Source organism: Jatropha curcas, chromosome 3, assembly GCF_041381405.1.
Source record: "Jatropha curcas cultivar XTBG-Jc1 chromosome 3, XTBG_Jcur_1.0, whole genome shotgun sequence".
NCBI lineage: Eukaryota > Viridiplantae > Streptophyta > Magnoliopsida > Malpighiales > Euphorbiaceae > Jatropha > Jatropha curcas.
This window is the reverse complement of record NC_143153.1, coordinates 7,281,465-7,301,439: the sequence shown is the minus strand read 5'-3', so window position 1 is coordinate 7,301,439 and position 19,975 is coordinate 7,281,465. Positions and strand designations below refer to the sequence as shown.

The following is a 19,975-nucleotide window of genomic DNA, read 5'->3' as shown; positions in this document are numbered from 1 at the left end:
CTTGAAAATTCTCACCTGTGCCAAACCAAAATGAGTAATACAGGTTTGGGACGAGTGCAAATTTACCAGTGCTAACGCTCATGAATTAACCAATATTACATAAACTTAAAACTACAGTAAGATATTTAGGCTCTTTTTGTTCTTGTTATTTTGCTCTTGTTAACTAGTATCTTTGACAAATAGTCCAAACTCCAAAATTTTCTACCAAGAACAATGTAATGAGAGCAAAATATGACAACAAAGTAGTCGACTTTTTGAAAGACAGACAAAAGTAATTTTTCACAAAATACAAAGAAAATTATAAATTTTCGCTTATATAAAACATGAAATAATATTAAGATAAGCATTCCACAACACCACAATGCATGATCTCCTACATTATCACTTCAAGACAGCAGAGTTTACTTAGAAATTAAAGAAATGATCAGAAAAAAAAAACACCATATAGATTCTTTATAAAAGAAGAAAATAATAATAACAATAAAGAATATAGATATCAAAAATTAAAATTGTAATCTGGATCAAACAACATTATGTATCACAAGAACATCAGAAAGACAACTAAGTTAATCTTTAGAAAATGAATTAAATGGATCTGTCTTTTGTGGATCTTTTTTTTCTGGTATTGAGAGATCCCTCGCAAGCATAAAGGAGAGATCATGCATCTGTGACATCAATGTCTCAGCATCAAATATTGACTTTGCATTTTCATTGGAAACTTTTCCAATGTTTACTACTTCTTCGCTACTTCCTTCTTCTCTTTCTTTCATGCTAGCTATGCTGAAACATGCATTGGAAGATTATAAATGTTTTCATTCCAATGCAAGAATATCCAACTTAAGCTAGATGGGCAAAAGTAAACAAGCCAAAATCGTTTCCACTGAAGATTTTTTGAGTTAAATTGTGATTACGGAGAAGTCCAAATTAGTTATTGGAGAAAAAAGAAATGCAAATTCATGTGTGCATGCATAACAAAGGTTGATCATGTTAGAAACCAAGATGAATTGCAGGGTAAAGTAACTTTTATCCTATAATCACATCTATAAGTTGTGTATTGCCGGGCATATTTTCAATGTCTCGTGCATATAAAAATCTTCAACCAGGCTCTTGAAAATTATTAACTTCCATGTTCCAACATGATTTTCTTCATATCCAACCAAGTTACCATATTTTCTGAAAGGTTCTACATCACTTCTTTCCATCCATCTTAAAGAAGAAAACAATCTAAAAATTTGATCCAAGTTTAAATTGTGACAATCATTTCTCTTCATAGATTAGATGTACATCAATATTAGTATCCATTAGGCTACAGGGGTTTCAAGCCAAAGCACACCAGATAGTAAGGAGGATTATATTTTCATGTATATATTATATATATATATATATATATAAGGAGCTGCTAACTTGCCAGATATTGAGGCAAGTGAGCTATGTAACCCATTTGGACAAAAAATATCCTTTAGTTTTCTTTCTTTACATGAAAAAAAAAAAAAAAAACTCAAAAAAGAATGCTAAGATCCATCTCTCCTATCTCTTTTTCTTTGATTTCTACTGCAAAATCCACTCTCGAAAATTTACCACCAGAAGCTATATAAAAGTGTAAACATCAACCACCCATTAGACTTCAAACTCACAGTTAATGCAACCTCCTTTCCAAATATCAATCACAAAATATTATGGTTACACATTTGCAACTATCTTCTCAATCTAGTACGAAAGTTTATTAATTCATTATGGCTTCAATGTCTTCTTTTTCCTTTCCCACAAATTCATCTCATCTCAAAAAGAATTGGATGGGAAAAAATCAAGACTTATAGAAAAATGATCATATAAAGTTTTTGTAACAAAAAAGAGAATCTCAATACTTCAAGGAGAAAAAAAGACTGGAATTTGATGCCTAGATCCAAGCAATCACTGACATGAGAATCAGTTTCCTTTCTGGTATATGAATCAGTTAACAACTGTCTGTTGATTTTTGCAGTAGAAATAAAAATAAATAAATAAAAAAGGGAAGGAGATATAGGAGAGATGGAAGCTATCCCTGACTATTTTTCATGTAAAGAATGAAAGCCAAGGATGTTATTTCCAAATTGGACATATTGCTAAGTTGCCGCAATGGCCAGCAAGTTATCTATATATGATTTTAAACAATATTTCGTAATCATTAAATTTGTTAACATACCACTCCAGGTCTTCAAAATTTAAAAAGAAAAATAGGATTATTTCTTCCTTGCTCTCTCCCTCATCTTATATCACACCCTTTGTTATTTTATATGCATAAAATATATTCCTTTGGCAAAAATTTTCTCTAGGCTGACCACAATTCATGCCAACATTAAAGTGGATACACATGATTGAGAAAATAAAAAAAAGAATTAGCATAATAAATGCAGAGACCAAACCTTTGCATTCTTCCACCAGAAAAAAAAAAGGAAAGAAAAAGAAAAAAAGAAAAAAAAAGAAAAAGGGGCAGCACAGAGAAAAAATATCTAATAGCCTAAGCATGATGCTTTTATGGGGATGATATGGTAGACAAGCATTGCAAAGTTAGTAATGCAATGTGGTTACCAAAATAGAGTAGTCTAAACTTGTGAAATCAAAGCACCACAAAATAGAGCAATCTAAACATGTGAAATCAAAGCACCACTTATCTGAAGAAGCATGGCAGTCAAAGTGTACATACCTATCTGAAACAGAATCTGGTACCATAGTACTCACTTCTGCAGATCCATTTTGATTGTTAGAAGTTGCTGAAAAAAAATCTGGCTGCGAAAAGCTATCAAAATCAACATCCTTTGAGTTATCAGTTCCACTGAACAAACTTTCTGATGCCCGCTCAACAGAGGACACTGCGCGATTAACATCTTGTTGCAAAGTATTACTATAAGCAACTTGTACACTACTTGAACTTGTAAATTCATTCCAAGCATCAAATGTATCATCTTCTTCATCAATGGTCCTATTATCAGTTGCTTTGCTACTGCTGGTGGCAGTTTGCCATTGACTGTCTTGAATCCAATCAATACTTGTGGAAGAAGAAGTAACTGTGTTCTCTATAATTCTATGATCCTTATCATTCATGGGCACTAAAATCTCATCATGCCGGACAGCTACCCCAGCATTGGGATTACTCCATAGATCACCTTCAAACCAGTCATTCCTGTTGGATGCAGTAGTTATATTTTCCTTTGTTTTTTCATTAAATAAATCTTTTCCAGATCCAAAGACCGCATCCATATGGGAAGAAAGATCAATGGAAGATGATCCCACAAAGGGATCAGATAAATTAGGTTTCTGTAGTTGGGTTCCAGAACTAGCTGATTGAAAATCAGCCTCCCAACCAGAGAAGGAGTTGCTGCTTTCATCTTCCTTGGACATTGCAGCAACTGTCTCAAAAGGCTGGACATTTTCAAACAAGTTAAGATTCCTGTGACCTTCAGAGACATTACTTCCAGTAGCATCTTCTGTTTTGTTTACTGCAAAATGTTCCTCAGTAGCTGCAGAAACAGAATCTACCTTTGCTTCAGTAAAAGAGTTGTTGAGATTAACTCCTGAAAAATTCAGAGTACTCAAATGCCGGGCAGGATTCTTTTCAACAAAACCAGTCTCAAATCTCTCAGGCTCAGTAGGCCATCTTATTTCTAAATCTAAAAGATCAGATAAAGGGAACTCAATTTCCGGTGTATTCTGTCCTCTGTTAGATTCGTTTGCTTCAATTGACGGTGCCACAAGCTCCTGCAAAACGGTGTGGTGCTTCACCAAATATGTTCTTTTGTTGGGAATCCCAAAGAAGGGCAATAACAAAGAAGGAAAAAGAAATAATCTTTGGCATATAATGAAACTAAAAAATGCCAAATCTTCTACAAAAATATTTTTAAAAGAAAAAAAAAAAAGAAAAGAAAAGAAAAGGAGAAACAGAAAAATCACACTCACACTGGAGCTTCAAGAAAATCTCAAATGCACCAATCGAAAACCAAAACTCTCACTCAAACTCGAAAAGATGCCAAAGGAAGCTTCTCATTAAGCACCAAATCGGTAGAAAGTTTAAATCTTGCTGATTATGGACTAGGACTTGTAATGTAAATTTCATGAATCAAAATCCAGTCCAATACAGTACATCTTAAATCAGCTTCTAAAGCGTCTCTCTTCAATGTCACCCTTTCTATTTTTAGCAAAAACCAAACAAGCAAGCATACAGATTATCACTATACTATTGTGATCATTACGCTAAAATACTACATTCCTACAAAACTAGAGAAATGAATATAAAAAAATTCAAATTTTCACCAATAGAAAAAACCCAAAAAGAATCAATAATAAAAAATAAAAAAAAGGAAAACAGTCTCACAGGCCATTAAGAAAATTCGAAAATTTTACCCTTACCGATCCATCCAAGTCAAGAGACTGAAGAAACCAACGGCAACCAAAAGTAGAAGTAAACTTGATCGGGTCAGGAGGAGCATCTTTGTTCTGTTGTCTACCGCAAAACACACATATTCCCGAATTGATGCCTCTTAGAAGCCTGCCTTTACAGTGCTTGCATCGAAGATATGCAGGAGAAGGGTCAAGCTCGGAAATTGCGTCTTTAAGCGAGGGCAAATCTGGAAGTTCGGAGACGTCTGGGTTATAGGACGCGAAACCGGCCTCCTTACGTAATGAGATCTGGAGTTCTCTAATCTGGTCATATGGTATCTCGAACGCCATTTTTGTTCGATGTGAAGGTTTTTCTTAGAACCAGAGCTTCGCTGGCCTTGTCTTGTCGATCTAGATCATTAATTACCAGATTTCGCATCACTCAAATTTCGCATCACTCAAAACTGCACCGATCTTTACCGTTTATGTGCATCATCATTCATCGTTTCATCAATTGCCATCAAATGCCACGGTGTCCACGTAAGCATTAACCTGTCCCAAAGCCTTCCGAGCTCCAACTATCTGTGTCCAGCCCATTAATATCACTAACCCATTTGTCACAAACATCCAGGCCCATTGCAAATTACGTTGACGAGAACTTAACCTCTCGTCAATCTCGTCTAATACCAGCTCATACAACAAGCCCACTAAATAATCCAAAACCGAAAGTTTCCCATGAAGCCACCAACAAGACATAACTTTACCTTTTAACATGGATACTCAGATTAACCGAGAAATAATCCGTGTTAATCCAAATCCACACTCACCTCTAAATAGGGATTGCTGCGGTTCGGATAACCTTTAAAATGCATTGTTTGACCCGAATCTGATATAAATTAGACATCGGACTCCATTTAAAAATTAACTTTTATTACTTAATTCATCTAGTACTCAATTATAATTATATGTTTAAATACTCGAATCTATTAGAACTCAATTATAATTATATGTTTAAATTCTCGAATCTATTTAAATACCATTTAACAGGTAAAAATAAAAGTAAATGAAAAATTATAAAATTATACTTTGACTAAAAAATATAATATTAATATTAAATATAACCATAGCATCAATTACAATTAAAAAGTATACGTGTATAATTTTCTTTTGAGAAAATAATGATTTTAAATATTTTTAAAATATTAATTGAATTAGTAACGGACGGTGGAAATCCAAACCCTTAAATCCAAATAAAAATACTACACGAATCTATCCCAAATTCATTAAAAACATGTTTCTTCACTATCTAAATCGCTAAAATCGAATCATATCAGACTAAGTACCTGCCTTGTCGGGTAAAATTTTCACCTCTATCTCCAAATAATTAAAGGGTCTTGAAGCACAATTCAGAAAATAACCTAGGCAATCTTCCTCTCGTTAAACATTCAAGATCCACTTAAACTCGAGAAAAAAATAACCATCCGATCTCCTCGTATGCGTACTAAAAGATTCAAAATTAATCTTTCTAAAAGCAAACCATTTGATTGTTTGGTAAAACTAGTCTGCGAACTTCAAAACCTAAATTTTAAATTTCTATCTTTGACAATTAAGGTAGTCTCTTCAAAGTATATGAGAATAACAAATCCTATACATTTGAAATAAAATCCCATCAAATGTTAGAAGGTTAAAACGCTTTGTTTCACTCATTATGGGTTTATCTATTCTGGACTAGCTTAGCCAATTTACTATTAGAAATGAATATCCTCAACAAGAAATAATAAGATATTTTTATAAACCATCGATCATAATATTTCTGATCTAATTCCTCCATTGAAGATCCTGGTCTTAGTTAGGGTCATGGTTTATTACAAATCCTAATTGCTTAGACGCTAATGTCCTTATTTTAATTGTAATTCTTGACAAAAGATTCCCACTAGAAACTCATTTTCTGGTGAATCTATCTGCCTCGACCAAGGTCTTCTATCAAGAAAGACTAAGTGGTAAGTCTTCTATCAAGAAAGACAGTGGTAATAAGAGCTCATCCTTATCTACTCAAGGTATGAATCTTACCTTGGTACCTCCTGCGTACAATTGACTAGGACCATCACATGTCCATATACACATATTTAGTACATGTATAAAAGCATTAGCAAATCCTAACAACATATATGTGAGTTATAGTGTGACCTCAGGTCTAAGGTTCATTTACAATTATGACCTAAATGTTCAACCGTTGACAAGAGTACCTCTTATGGTTGTCATCTAGTACTACATGTTTCTCTTACTGACTCCATGCCCACTACCTCCATCCCATTAGTATCACATACTAATAATGGAGACAAACAAAGGTGATGGTCTTTCAGAGAATTGGCGGCCAATAAATTGTCTTATAATTATGAGCATTTATATATATATAAAATGGCATTAGAGATATACATATAAATATATACATGTACATATTACGGGTATGACTCTAGGCGATACCTTAATTTTAATAGATGGAACTCTTTCGATTTTTATCTTTAATATTAATGGATTAATTTAACATTTAAATGTCATAACCTTTTATCATATATATACTAGGGAAGCATGCATATGCTTCCTTCTCAATCTTGTGTAAGGTTATTTTATATTACTCCATGAAATGCTTTGAAGTAGTCTTGAGTTGACGAATTCATCATAAAAATGAATTCATGTTTTCATTTCTTTGGGTTAACGGTATTTCCCTAAAAAATTCTTCCTCACATACATTGATACCAATGGGTCAATATTACCTCTCACGTTACAAATCTTTCAATTAGCTCTGCTTATGCATCTCAAACCTCTCCAACATTATCGCTCTTCAATAAAAGCACAATCATAAAAAAATAAAAAAAATAAAACCATTACGAAAGCTTCCTTAATATTATAGTACTTCTTAAAACTCTTCATTTTCTTGGAAAATTTTGATAGTATGTGCCAAAGGCATTATTTTTGCTGAACATCAAAAAATACTTCCTCTATAGCTTTATTATAATGGAGGGATATTACCCATACAACTTAGCCATCGTATGAATACCTATTTACACTACAAAATTCACAAAGTAACTATGGGCCCACTGTTAATTTTAACAAATCTGTAGCTAATCGCATATTGTCACGGAAAATTTTCTTCCGTAAAATGCTTGTGGCGAAAAATATGGCTACATATTTGTAGTTCGAGGCTAATTTAGTCACATAATAGCCGAAATTACATAGCAATGATGAATCCAATCCGTTTTCAGAAGGTGTAGCTGATTTGTAGCTAAATATTCTATCACTATATCATGGCAATTTTGTAGAATTTATTTAATAAGAATACACAATAAGCGGAAGCGTACCTTGATCCATAGCTATTGATTACCTCGTTGCGGCAATTTGATTTTCACCGTAACAGTAGATCTATGTTTCTTCACTCTGGCTCCGTGAGTTCTCTCTTAATGGTCAGAGAGTTATCAATAGCAACGGGAGGTTTCTTTTCATGTTTCTCTCAAACAACCTATCACCATTGTGTGTTTGAGGTAGCCGCCACACTCTCATAAGTTATGCTGTTGATTTCCTTGATCTTTTATAAGGCAGAGGAAGGGTATTAAAATCCTAACTGGTCCTCATCTCATTAAGCCCAATAACCATCATCTTGAGCCACCTTAATTAGAACTAGCCGTTTAATTACATGGGTCACTCAGATTAAAATAATCTAATAATCTCCCACTTGGCTCATGTGCATTTCTTGAATTTATCATGTTAACCTTAATTACAATTAAAGTGATCGGATTATAGCGGTCACAAGTCATTAATCGACATGATTCCTTCCATATATCACAGACCATCTCAATTCATAAAAACTTTAATCGAGAAACGATTTAACAAACAATACATTGTTACAATCAACGTTATTGTTATCTCACTCAAATCATTATTGTATACATCTATAATGTGGATAACACATAAATAAGCAAAAACATATTTTTAATTGAATTTCCAAGTGTCATAATAATATGAGCAAAATAACCATATGTATATATATATATATATATATATATATATATACAAGTTTGAACATCATGCTAACAAGGACTTATCTATAAGCCCATCCTATCAACATGGCCAGTGAAGATTTTGGGCGGTAAGCCTTTAGTTAGCGGATCCGATATCATCAGATCAGTACTGATATGCTCAATTGACACCTTGTGTTTTTGCACTTCTTCTTTTACAGATAGGTACTTTAAATCCGTGTGCTTTGCACCCTTAGAATACCTATCGTTCTTAGAGAAGAAAACAGCTGCAGAATTATCACAGTAAATTCTCAATGGTCTAGCTATACTGTCGACAATGCCTAGCCCTGAGACAAAGTTTCGCAACCACAATGCGTGAACAGTGGCCTCAAAGCATGCCACAAATTCAACCTCTATTGTGGAAGTAGCAATGACAGACTACTTTCCACTTTTCCATGAAACTGCTCCTCCAGCCAGGACAAACATGTAGCCAAATGTAGATTTTCTCGAATCTACATAACCGGCATAGTCTGAATCTGAGTATCACACTACTTCTAAATGGCTGGACTTTCTATAGGTGAGTATATGATCCGTAGTGCCTTGTAAATACCTAAGTAATTTCTTTGCAGCCTTCCAATGGTCCATCTGAGGATTACTTTGATATCGCCCTAATATTCCGACGGCGAAACTAACATTCGGTCGAGTACATATTTGAACATACATTAAGCTCCAAAGTACTGATGCATGGGGAATAGACTCCATCTCTTTACGTTCCAAATCATCCTTAGGACATTGCATTTCGCTGAACCTATCTCCTTTCTGAATGGAAACTATTCCTCTGGAGCATTTTTCCATTCTAAATCTCTTTAATACCTTGTTAATGTAAGCTCTTTGAGACAATCCTAACAATCCTTGTGATCTATTACAGAATATTTTTATTCCTATCACATAGGACGCCACACCCATATCTTTCATTTCAAAGTTCTTAGGGAGAAAACCCTTTAAATCATGTAACAATCCAACATCATTCACAGCAAGAAGAATGTCATCAACATATAAGACTAACATAATGAACTTGCTCCCACTGATCTTCATATAAATAAATTGATCAACAGTGTTTTCTATAAATCCATATGAAGTGATGATATTATTGAATTTAAGATACCATTGACAGGAAGCTTGCTTCAGTCCATATATTGATTTCTTCAACTTACACACCATATTTTCCTTTCCTATGATCACAAATCCCTCTAGTTGGTCCATATATACTTCCTGCTGTAAGTCACCATTAAGAAAGGCGGTCTTTACATCCATTTGGTGAGGCTCTAGATCATAATGAGCAACCAAAGCTAAAATAATTCTTAAAGAGTCCTTTTTGGAAACTGGAGAAAATGTCTCTTTTTAGTCAATGTCATCCTTCTGAGTGTAACCTTTAGCAATAAGTTAGGCCTTATATATTTCAATATTGCCCTTAGAGTCCCGTTTGGTCTTGAAGACCCATTTATAACCAACTTGTTTAGAACACTTGGGCAACTCAACTAAGTCCCATATTTGATTATCACTCATTGATTGCATTTCTTCTTTCATGGCATTTAACCACTTTTCAGAATTATCACATTCCATGGCTTTCTGGAGAGAGACTTAATCATTATCAATGCTCAATTCACATTCATGCTCAAGTAAGTAAAACACATAATCACTAGAAATAACTGACCTTCTTTGCCTTTGTGACCTCCGTAATGCTATTTCTTGTGAAACCACTTGCTTATTCGTGACTTGTTCATTATTTACTGGTTCATCATTTATATGGTCATTTTGTGGGTTCGGAATGTTGTTTTGTTGTTCGACCATGTTGTTAGACCATTATACAACAAGAGGAACAACAATTGAAGAAGAGACATTAGGAGAATCCACCTGAGTTGGATTTCTAATCTGAATCTCTTGCACATCCACTTTACGTGATTCAACACTCCCAATAAATTTGCCATTTTCAATAAACCGAGCATTACCAGACTCAACAATTCTCGTACTATGGTTAGGACAATAAAATCTGTACCCTTTTGACTTTTCAGGATATCTTATGAAAAATCCACTAACTGTTCTAGCATCAAGCTTTTTTCATATGGATTATATATCCTAACTTCTGCTGGGCAACCCCAAACATGAAGATGCCTTAAACTAGGTTTCTTTCCTGTCCACAGTTCATAAGGGGTCTTAGGAACTATCTTACTAGGAACCCTATTAAGTAAATATGTAGCAATCTTTAATGCATGCATCCATAATGATAAAAGTACAGTACTGTTACTTAACATACTCCTAACCATTTTCATAAGAGTACAATTCTGCCTTTCAGCTACACCATTCTGTTGAGGTGTACCTGGCATTGTGTATTGCGCACAAATGCCACAACTTTCAAGAAACTTTACAAATGGACCTAGACATTGTCCATTTTCATTAAATTTATCATAATGTTCACCACCTCTATCAGATCTCACAACTCTAATTTTTTTATTTAACTGCCTCTCTACCTCATTAATTAATATCTCAAGAATATCCACTGATTAAGACTTTTCATGCAGCAAATAAACATAACCATACCGTGAGAAATCATCGATAAAAGTGACAAAATATTTTTCTCCACCCCAAGAGGGAACATCAAAAGGCCCACATATATCAGTGTGTATAATATCAAGCAATTCATTGCTTCTTATGGCTGGATTTTTTAATGTGTGCTTAGTTTGCTTACCTTTAATGCAATCTATACACATGTCCCAGTCAGTAAAATCCAATTGAGATAAGATTTCACTTTTCACTAACCTCAAGATCCTTTCTTTGGATATGTGACCTAACCTTTGATGCCATAAGAAAGTAGAACATTCATTATGTGTACTACGTTTGTTACCTATATTGTGGTCAACATTAAATAGGGATTCAAAATTTTCAACATCGAGATTAAAACGATACAAACCATCAATCAAAGTACCAGAACCATAACAGTACTTATGTTTGTATAATGAAAAAACACCATTACAAATCTTGAAATTAAAACTAGTATTGTCCAACCTCCTTACAGAAATCGAATTTCTGGCACATTTAGGAACATAGAGATACTTTTCAAGATCCAGATAACAACCAATGTTGAGGATCAATCTATAAGTCCAAATTTCCTCTATTCGTGCCTCCATTCTGTTTCCCATGTACAGGAACTTTTTAGTTCCGTTTATGGGTTGAATTGAAAGGAATCCCTATATAACATGAGACACATGAGTAGTTGCACCAAAATCTAACCACCAAGTATTATTAAGCGCTTCAATAAGATTTGATTCAAAACATACTGAAACATAAAGTATACCTTTTTTTTCGAACCAAATCTTCCTTTTAGGACAATCCTTCTTTAAGTGACCATTCTTCCTACAGAAGTAACACTTCAGCTCCTTACAGATTTGGCCCTCATTAACCTTCACTGGGGCCTTGTCCCTTTTCATGCCTTTCTTCCCTGACTTGTTGCTGCTACTAGCCCCACTATGAAATGTGAGATTGACAGATTGTTCCTTCAATTTCTTTAATCTCCCTTCCTTTTGAATCAACATGGCCTTGATTTCCTGAATGTTCCATTTTTCCTTAAAGGTGTTGTAATTCACTTGGAACTGACCAAGCTCAAGAGCAAGTGAGTTAATAATAAATTGAACTAAAAAGGATTCACTCACATCCATTCCCATCGATTTCAATTTGGCTGCCAAATTCTGCATGCCAGTCACATGATCATGAATGGATTGTGACCAATCAAACTTCTTGGTCGTTAGCTCACTCTTCAAGGATCCTACAATGGAATTGTCAGCTATGTCCGATTAGGATTCAGCATGTACTCTCTAGCATTGTCTGTTCTGGGCATTGATGGCTTAACATTTTCAGCCATTGTTATCCTCATTAAGTTCAAGCTCAGCCTATTAGACCGCTTCCAAGCCTCATAATGGGACTTGTCAGCTTTAGTACTGGTCTCTGTAATGGCTACTGGCTTTTCAGAAACTACTAATGCCAGATCTAAATCCAAAACTCCTAACTAATAATGGATTTATTTGGACCAATCAACATAGTTCAATCCATTGAACTTAATCAGCCCAGTGCCCATAGCGAACATGTTAGAAGAAACTGCAACATTATGCATATACTCATACCTTAATACTTTGAGAAAACATAAATGGATTCAAACAAATAACAATCTTAAATTATGCATTTAAATTCACCTTTGGTAATACTTAAATACATAGCTTTAATCAATAATGATGCCAAGAAGAAAATACTTTAATAGACTTTCATTGATGAGAAGCAACTTGCAAACCTTTATGCAAGTCAAAGAGCAGAGACACGCCCGTGCTTCTCTCTAGAACTCAGGGCATGCCTGTGCTTCATTTCAACACGCCCGTGCTACTCTCTAGAGCTCAGGACATGCCCGTGCTCATTACAGCACAACCCATGCTGCTCTCTGGAGTCCACAGCACGCCCGTGCTCATTACAGCACACCCCGTGCTGCTCTCTGGAGTCCATAACACGCCCGTGCTCATTACAACATGCCCGTGCTCCTTTCTGGAATCTAGTTATGTTTTTACTCCTTAATTATTCAATAATGCTCCATACAATATGCATGTTATCTTTGGATATACACTCATATTTACCAAGTACAATGATAAGTCTCTTTAATGCCATTGATTATAAGTAATGGCCTACCTTTGGGTAACCTAATAATGTTATAATCAATGATCTCAATTGTTCAATTTTAACTTTCATGTCATTTAACGGCATCACACAAACATGAACACTTTAAAGCGGCATAATCAAATGTCTAAACTAATCCAAACAAGGCCACTTTGGTGACTAACAAGTTTTTCATTCATTAAACATTGATTTATGCAAAACGTTATGAGATTGAATTAAAATCTCAAAACTTCAATGACATTATACAATTAGATGTCATAACGTTTCTTTATAAATAACACAGCAGAATAATTCATAAATCATAAAGAAAACAACAAGTTTTCAATTTCTATAATTTTGACTTCGTTTATACCACATGTTAAATAAACTTTAATATAGCCTAGATCTTTTATTCATAGAATTTGTTTAATAAGAATACACAATAAACGGAAGCGTACCTTGATCCATAGCTATTGATTACCTCGTTATGGCTATTCGATTCTCACCATAACAGTAGATCTATGTTTCTTCACTCTAACCTTTTGTCCGTAATTTTTCTCTTAATGGTCAGAGAGTTATCAACAGCAATGGGAGGTTTCTTTTCACGTTCTCTCAAACAACCTATTACCAATCTGTGTTTGAGGTAGCCGTATACTCTCATAACCTACGCTGTTGATTTCCTTGAGGAAGGGTATTATTAAAACCCTAACTGGTCATCATCTCATTAATCCCAATAACCATCATCTTGGGCCACCTTAATTAGAATTAGCCATTTAATTACATAGGCCACTTAGATTAAAATAATCTAATACTCTAATCCATAGAAAATTGGTGGCTAAAATCTATGGCTATTAGGTAGCAACTTTGTAACTAGAGATAAACATATCTATTTTTAAAATTATGTGGTAAACCATTGCTAAATTTATCTTGTAGCTAATTCATAGTTAATTCTTGGCTATTTTATTTGATATTTATTTTTTTTATTTGGACTTAGCAAACATGTTATAGATATAAGTTATAAAGCAAATATGGAAAAGAAACTAAACATATAAATTATGTCCCTAATTCAAATATATTTAGTACTTTGATACTAGACATATTTGTAGCTAAGTTAAAAAATTTAAAACATTTTAACTATAGTTATTCAACAAAAGAAGTTCACCAAGAGAAGTCCATTTAACCATCAGGTCCTTGGAAATCATTTACATCTTCATCTATTTTTGATAAACTATTTCAATGGTGAGTGTAAACAAATGTAAGAGACTTCATAGTAATTTTTCAAAAATAGAGAAAGTGTTGCTTAAGATATAATTAGGGATTAAGTACACTTTATTCATTTTTCTATGAATGTAACTTAAAACATAAACTGTAATATAATTTCAAAAACTAGGCTAGAAAAGAATCCCTCTAAAGCATTCATTCATTAATTTCATTGCCTCTTCGTTGTCCTAGGTGTGGATGAAAATCGACTCAACAAGACTTAGAAGCCAGCTTGCCTTAGATGCTTAGACTTATGAGCGTAAAACCAAAACAAAACCGCGAGATGGTTGTCGCAATTAGGAGACGAAATGGATTTCGAAATTTATTAATATTCTTTAAAAAGGGTACTATTAATAATCCTAAAGGTACTGAAACCATTAAAAAAAAGTTGCTGGACAGATAGTTGGTGATCCTTTCCTTCCTTGCCTTCTTGATTTGGCATGTCAAATCAGTCTTTCTCGTCATTGCATCGCCTCTGTGTACTGTACCTCAGTTCAGTGCCTAATTTCTTCCGTAGCACCCTCTATTAGAGGGCAGACTGGTGTCTTGATCGGACGTAAGCTCCCCTTTCTTTCGTCATAAGGCGTGGTTTCTCACCACCTAATGATGATCAAATCACGATCACAGGGTAGCCCGCTTCTAATTCCATAAGCAAATTAAATATGAAATTAAGACTCCGAAAATTATTTAGTTCCAGAAAATTTTAAATATTTATGTTATCAGTCACTCTCTTTGTCCATAAATATAAATCGCTTTAAAATTTTTTTTACCCAAAAATGAAAACGTTTTTGAGAATATCAAAGACTAATCGATAATGTTTATTTTATAAATAGGGAAATTAATTATTTGGTTCTTGAGATTTGACGAAATTATTTAAGTAGTCCTTACTTTTTATACGCATATCCAGCACATTTCCGAGATTTGATTCTGTCATTTTAAATAGTCCTTCCGTTTAATTTTAAGGGTTTTAATCGTTAAATTAGATTAAAAAGACTAAATGCTCACAAATACTCTTCTTTTTTTTTTTTTCATTACAATACCGGACCGAATCTCGTATCGAAAAAGCTGTTGCTTTCCGGCCAAATACCAGTGTCCAAAACACTAATAATGATATCACCAACTAAGTTACATTGGGGGAATGTAAAAAACTGAATCATATCCCTAAAATTAAGTGATTAAAATATAGGAGTCATATATAAATATTATTCAAAAAAAAAACTTTGGGGACAAAGATGGCAGAAAATTCATATTTACAAATGCAACAACATTGATCATTGCAGATGAAATAAAGACGAATAATGCAGGTAGAGCAGACCGTGGACGGCAACGATGATGGTGGGTACTCGATCATCAAAAAACAGAAAATTAAAAGAAAAAAGAAAGAAGAAGAAGAAGAAGAAGGTGAAGCTTATCAATGAGAATACAGTTCATTAAAACATGAAAAAAGAGAAAAAAATCGAAGTAAGAGAAAAAAAAAAAAAAAAGAAACGAAGGAAGAAGAAAGAAGATAAGAGAAATACAGTTGCCAAGGGCAACTTTTTTTCATTTCAAAAAACTCATCTCCCCTCCCTCTTACTTTTTGAACTATTTTAACAATAAAAACACAAAAAAACTAGATGAAATAACTATTTAGAACCGCAAAATCAAACCTCAGAAATGTGTTGGATATTCGTTTAAAACACAGGGACTATTTAAATAATTCCGTCAATCCTCAAAGACTAAATCATTAATTTCCGTAATACATACCCCTCATTTTCGGGTGTTTATTTTGTCTAAAATATAAGTCGTTTTGAATATTTTAAACAGTAATAAATGATATTTTTTCAATATTACTCTTATTCACATTAGATATAATAAATATTTTGACAAGTAACTATTGGTCGTAAGATAAAAGAGAATTTGGTCAAATTACCTTTAATTTTGTTATAATATAAGAGAATTAATTATTTCTTTAATTCTTATGCAAATTTTAAACGATTTATTACCTCCATTTCATAATACTTGTCACATTTAAAAAAATAATTTGTTCCAAAATACTTATCGCATCTATGGTTCTAAAGAGTAATAAATTTTTTTTTCATATTTACTTTTTGTATATAACCAATAACTATTGCTTCAATTTAATAATTTTTTTAAAGAATTAATATTAAATTATGGGTAATATAATCGATTTACGTAATAATTTATATAATAGATTATAATTTAAGATTGGGGAGGGACGCTCAGCACGTAGGGTGAAAGAAAGGAGTCAAAGCCGAGTAACATTGCTACCGACAAGTTGTATTATCTCCTATGTGATTTCATACAATTTTCTAATTTAGCGATCCTTCTACCGATTCTATATCTGCAGTTGTAGCCTTAAAACCCCAAATTATCAACTACTGATAAGGGTTCTGTCTAATACATAACAATCTTTAAAAATGGGCATGAACCACGCGGCGGTGGTGAAGGTGGCGTTGGGTTTGATGGGAATCTGCTTGGCTGGATACATATTAGGACCGCCTCTCTACTGGCATTTTAAGGAAGGTTTAGCCGCCGTTAGCCACTCTTCTTCCACTTGCTCTCCTTGCGTTTGCGATTGCACTTCTCAGCCTCTTCTCTCCATTCCTCCAGGTCAATTCTTTTAGATCTGCCTAGATCTTGTTTCTTTTCTTCTTTCGTTTTATCTAGCATTACAAAATTTAGCTTTCAATGTTGGATTCGCTTTCTGTTTGTCATTGTTATGTAGAAAAAATGGCAAATCAGTATATCTCATATGATATTGAGGAGTATTGAGGAGAATTACTGGCAATTATTGTTATTATAGAGCCAAATATTGAGGATTGACTGAATTATTAAACTAGATCCACGCTCAGACATGTTGAAAACCTGTACATAATATTATTACCTGGGTGAATCGTAGTGTATGATAGTTTACTTACTTGGTGAAGTGCTTGTGAATGATTTTAGAGCCCTGGCTTGTACAGTTGTTCATTTGTATAGAAGTGATTATAGTCATTGATTTGCTTAAAATAGCTGCCTTTTCTGATTTTTTTTTTTTCTACTACGTTTCTTGAGAATCTTTGTATAGTTTTGCTCTTGTAAGCAAAGGTTTTTAATCATAGCACTTTCTTGAAACATTTTGTGCATTGGGTGTTGATATGATGATTCAGATCTGTAGATGATTTTCATCTCCATAAAGCTTTAATTTGTTTGTGGACATGTTGCTCAAACGGTTTTGATTCATAACAAGATGAAATTTATTTTCTGATGCCTATCTTTTTATGTTACAGATGAAGGTATCTGAGTGTGCATGCGCGCTCTTATACTCCTATATATAATTGTATATAATCGTGTATGTATGTTTTGATTAGGTTCTTGGTGTAGCATTATATTATTGTAGCTTCATCTGGATAATATGTCCGCTGTATGCTGCTGCCACTTAGTTGTTTACATGTCCAAACAAGTTGACCAATTTGTTTGATTTGAAGTTCTCTCTTATGTGTTTGATTAATTTGATAAGCAATTTCATTTATGCTTAAAGTTCTCCTTTTGTTTTTCGTGCAGGATTGAGCAATACTTCTCTTGCAGGTTAGTTTACCTGTCATGGGCCGATTTTAAATGGGATTAAAATTCAATTTTGAGGCCAGAACTGTATAACTTGAGCATTTTCCTTTTCTTTGGTCCTTCTATGTGCATGGATTGAAATAGAAATGCATGAAACATAATTACTCTTTCCTTGCAGTAAATACTTTGTTCTTTTCTGTTAATATATCATCCATATCTTTAGTTATAAGTCATTTTGTTTGATGAAAAAATTATGTTAGTCTCCTTCAAACTTAAGCGCAAATGTGGAGTCGAAGAGATCCATGTGCATGTGAATAAAGCAGATAAATTTGTGTTAAACTTACGAATGGCGGCCCATGCATACTGATTTTCTTCTTTTTTGTTTTGCTACGCATCATATATCGGAAGAATTATTGGCTTTTAAAGAACAGTACTCAGTTGACCAAATAGATTAAATCAATATATGCATGTTATTTTGATCCTTCTGCATAGATCCTTTATACACAAATTTGAAAGGAAAGATATAGTCATGCTGAATCCCTGGGCAAAAGGGTAAGAGACAATGTATTGTTTCAAAGTAAATTATGTCTCCTTACATGCGCATACACTTCAAAGAAACAACTCAATTTTCTCAAATCAGTTAAGTCCAGTGAAACTAATTTGCTTTTTTTTTTTTTTTTTAATGTGTGTGTGGGGGGGTGGATGTGCAGTTGTATAAATTCCCATTCTGTTTGTGGCAAAAACTTTTGCAATCAAACAACTTATTCATAGTAGATTTCGTGTTTCAACTAGAAATGCTCTGATATGATGCTTTCTGTAACTTTCTTTTCAAACTTCAAATATGCCTAACTCAAGATTTAATAATAGGCATAGACATAATTGCAGTCTGGGATCTAGGTTTCTTATTTCAGTTGGCATTTACTCTGTAGATTGTGCAAAGCATGATCCAGAAGTGAGCGAAGATACAGAAAAGAATTTTGCGGATCTATTGACAGAGGAACTGAAGCTGCGGGAGGCTGAAGCTTTGGAGAGTCAACGGCGGGCTGACATGGCGCTACTTGAGGCTAAGAAGATGACGTCTCAGTATCAAAAAGAAGCAGACAAATGCAATTCCGGGATGGAAACTTGTGAAGAAGCAAGGGAGAAAGCTGAAGCTGCATTAGCATCCCAAAAGAAATTGACTGCATTGTGGGAGTTGAGAGCTCGTCAAAGAGGATGGAAAGAAGGTATGACCAAATCTCGTGCTCAGGGAAAAGTCGAGTCCATGTAGTGGCTGAACCATTATGGCATGATATTATGCATCCTCACTGTACTCTGCAATGCTAGGTATGATGAAAGTTCGTAGGTACTAGGGTAAAGTTTGGCATGATACAAATCTGATTTATGTCTCAGTTTCACGGTCAAGTATAGATACCTTTGTTCTTAGGGAGGAGCCTTTTGAAGCAAACAGCACTTGTAAAAAAAATTGCAAAATGTGTGTTTTTCTACTATATTGATCTTTATCATATAAAACTCTGGCAATAGGAAGCTACTTATTTTAGTCGCAAATACAATGTATTCGCAATATTTGATTACTATTGTGGAAGCAAAAAAACAATTTTTGATTGGACATTACAAGGCAATACTAAAAAAAAGGTTTGCTTTGTCGAAACTAAAAATAAATTCGTTGTAGTTCTTTTTACTTGTTAAGTGTAATTCCTTGTAATTCTTTTTATAAAAATTCATATACTAGTCAAGTGTAAATGTCTTGTTTTTATGTTATTGTCCTCAGAAATCAATTTCTGTGGACATTCTCAAGTCAACTTAACCAAACGTTGACCTTTTCATTAGCTAGCTGTGTCTTTATTTCTTTATTTTAAGGTCTATAAAGTGATCCTTGAAGACTAAATAAAATAATAAAATAATTATTAAGTGTTGAAATTTACTTTTCTATTTTATATATATCTGTGTATGTATATCATCTTTTGAGGAGTAAATAAAATAAAAAAATAAATTATAAAAAGTTGCAACCTATTAGTATTCAGCTAATCAAACCATTGGTGCATTATTAAATTGACTCATTAAGATATATATTATTAAATCTTTCTTAAGCCTGCATGATGTTACTAGCT

At 33.7% G+C, this 19,975-nt stretch overlaps 2 protein-coding genes across 3 annotated transcripts; one reads left to right on the top strand and one right to left on the bottom strand.

The window, feature by feature from the left end:
• Window positions 1-469: 469 nt before the first annotated feature.
• On the bottom strand, window positions 470-4,866 carry LOC105640827 (uncharacterized). Of its 2 annotated transcripts, none has more exons than XM_089719609.1 (3): window positions 4,378-4,866; window positions 2,684-3,735; window positions 470-780 (listed from the first exon to the last, which is right to left on the bottom strand). In XM_089719609.1, the coding sequence occupies exons 1-3, from the start codon at window positions 4,702-4,704 to the stop codon at window positions 567-569; spliced, it is 1,593 nt and encodes a 530-aa protein (XP_089575735.1). In that variant the 5' UTR covers window positions 4,705-4,866; the 3' UTR covers window positions 470-566. The 2 variants fall into 2 exon arrangements, with proteins under 2 accessions (XP_089575735.1, XP_012080607.1); XM_012225217.4 differs by having other exon boundaries at window positions 4,384-4,863.
• An 11,683-nt stretch (window positions 4,867-16,549) lies between these two features.
• Window positions 16,550-19,354, top strand: LOC105640828 (uncharacterized). The gene is made up of 3 exons (XM_012225219.4): window positions 16,550-16,931; window positions 17,865-17,888; window positions 18,794-19,354. The coding sequence occupies exons 1-3, from the start codon at window positions 16,739-16,741 to the stop codon at window positions 19,132-19,134; spliced, it is 558 nt and encodes a 185-aa protein (XP_012080609.1). The 5' UTR covers window positions 16,550-16,738; the 3' UTR covers window positions 19,135-19,354.
• Window positions 19,355-19,975: the final 621 nt, after the last annotated feature.

Bases quoted from the DNA above. Each gene is read 5' to 3' on its own strand.
- LOC105640827 (XM_089719609.1), bottom strand. From the start codon at position 4,704: ATGGCGTTCGAGATACCATATGACCAGATTAGAGAACTCCAGATCTCA. The intron at 3,736-4,377 runs GTAAAATTTTCG...ACCGTTTTGCAG, and splicing joins ACTTGGATGGATCGGTAAGG to GAGCTTGTGGCACCGTCAAT. The intron at 781-2,683 runs GTATGTACACTT...TGCATGTTTCAG, and splicing joins CCAGATTCTGTTTCAGATAG to CATAGCTAGCATGAAAGAAA.
- LOC105640828 (XM_012225219.4), top strand. From the start codon at position 16,739: ATGGGCATGAACCACGCGGCGGTGGTGAAGGTGGCGTTGGGTTTGATG. The intron at 16,932-17,864 runs GTCAATTCTTTT...TTTTTCGTGCAG, and splicing joins TCTTCTCTCCATTCCTCCAG to GATTGAGCAATACTTCTCTT. The intron at 17,889-18,793 runs GTTAGTTTACCT...TTTACTCTGTAG, and splicing joins GAGCAATACTTCTCTTGCAG to ATTGTGCAAAGCATGATCCA.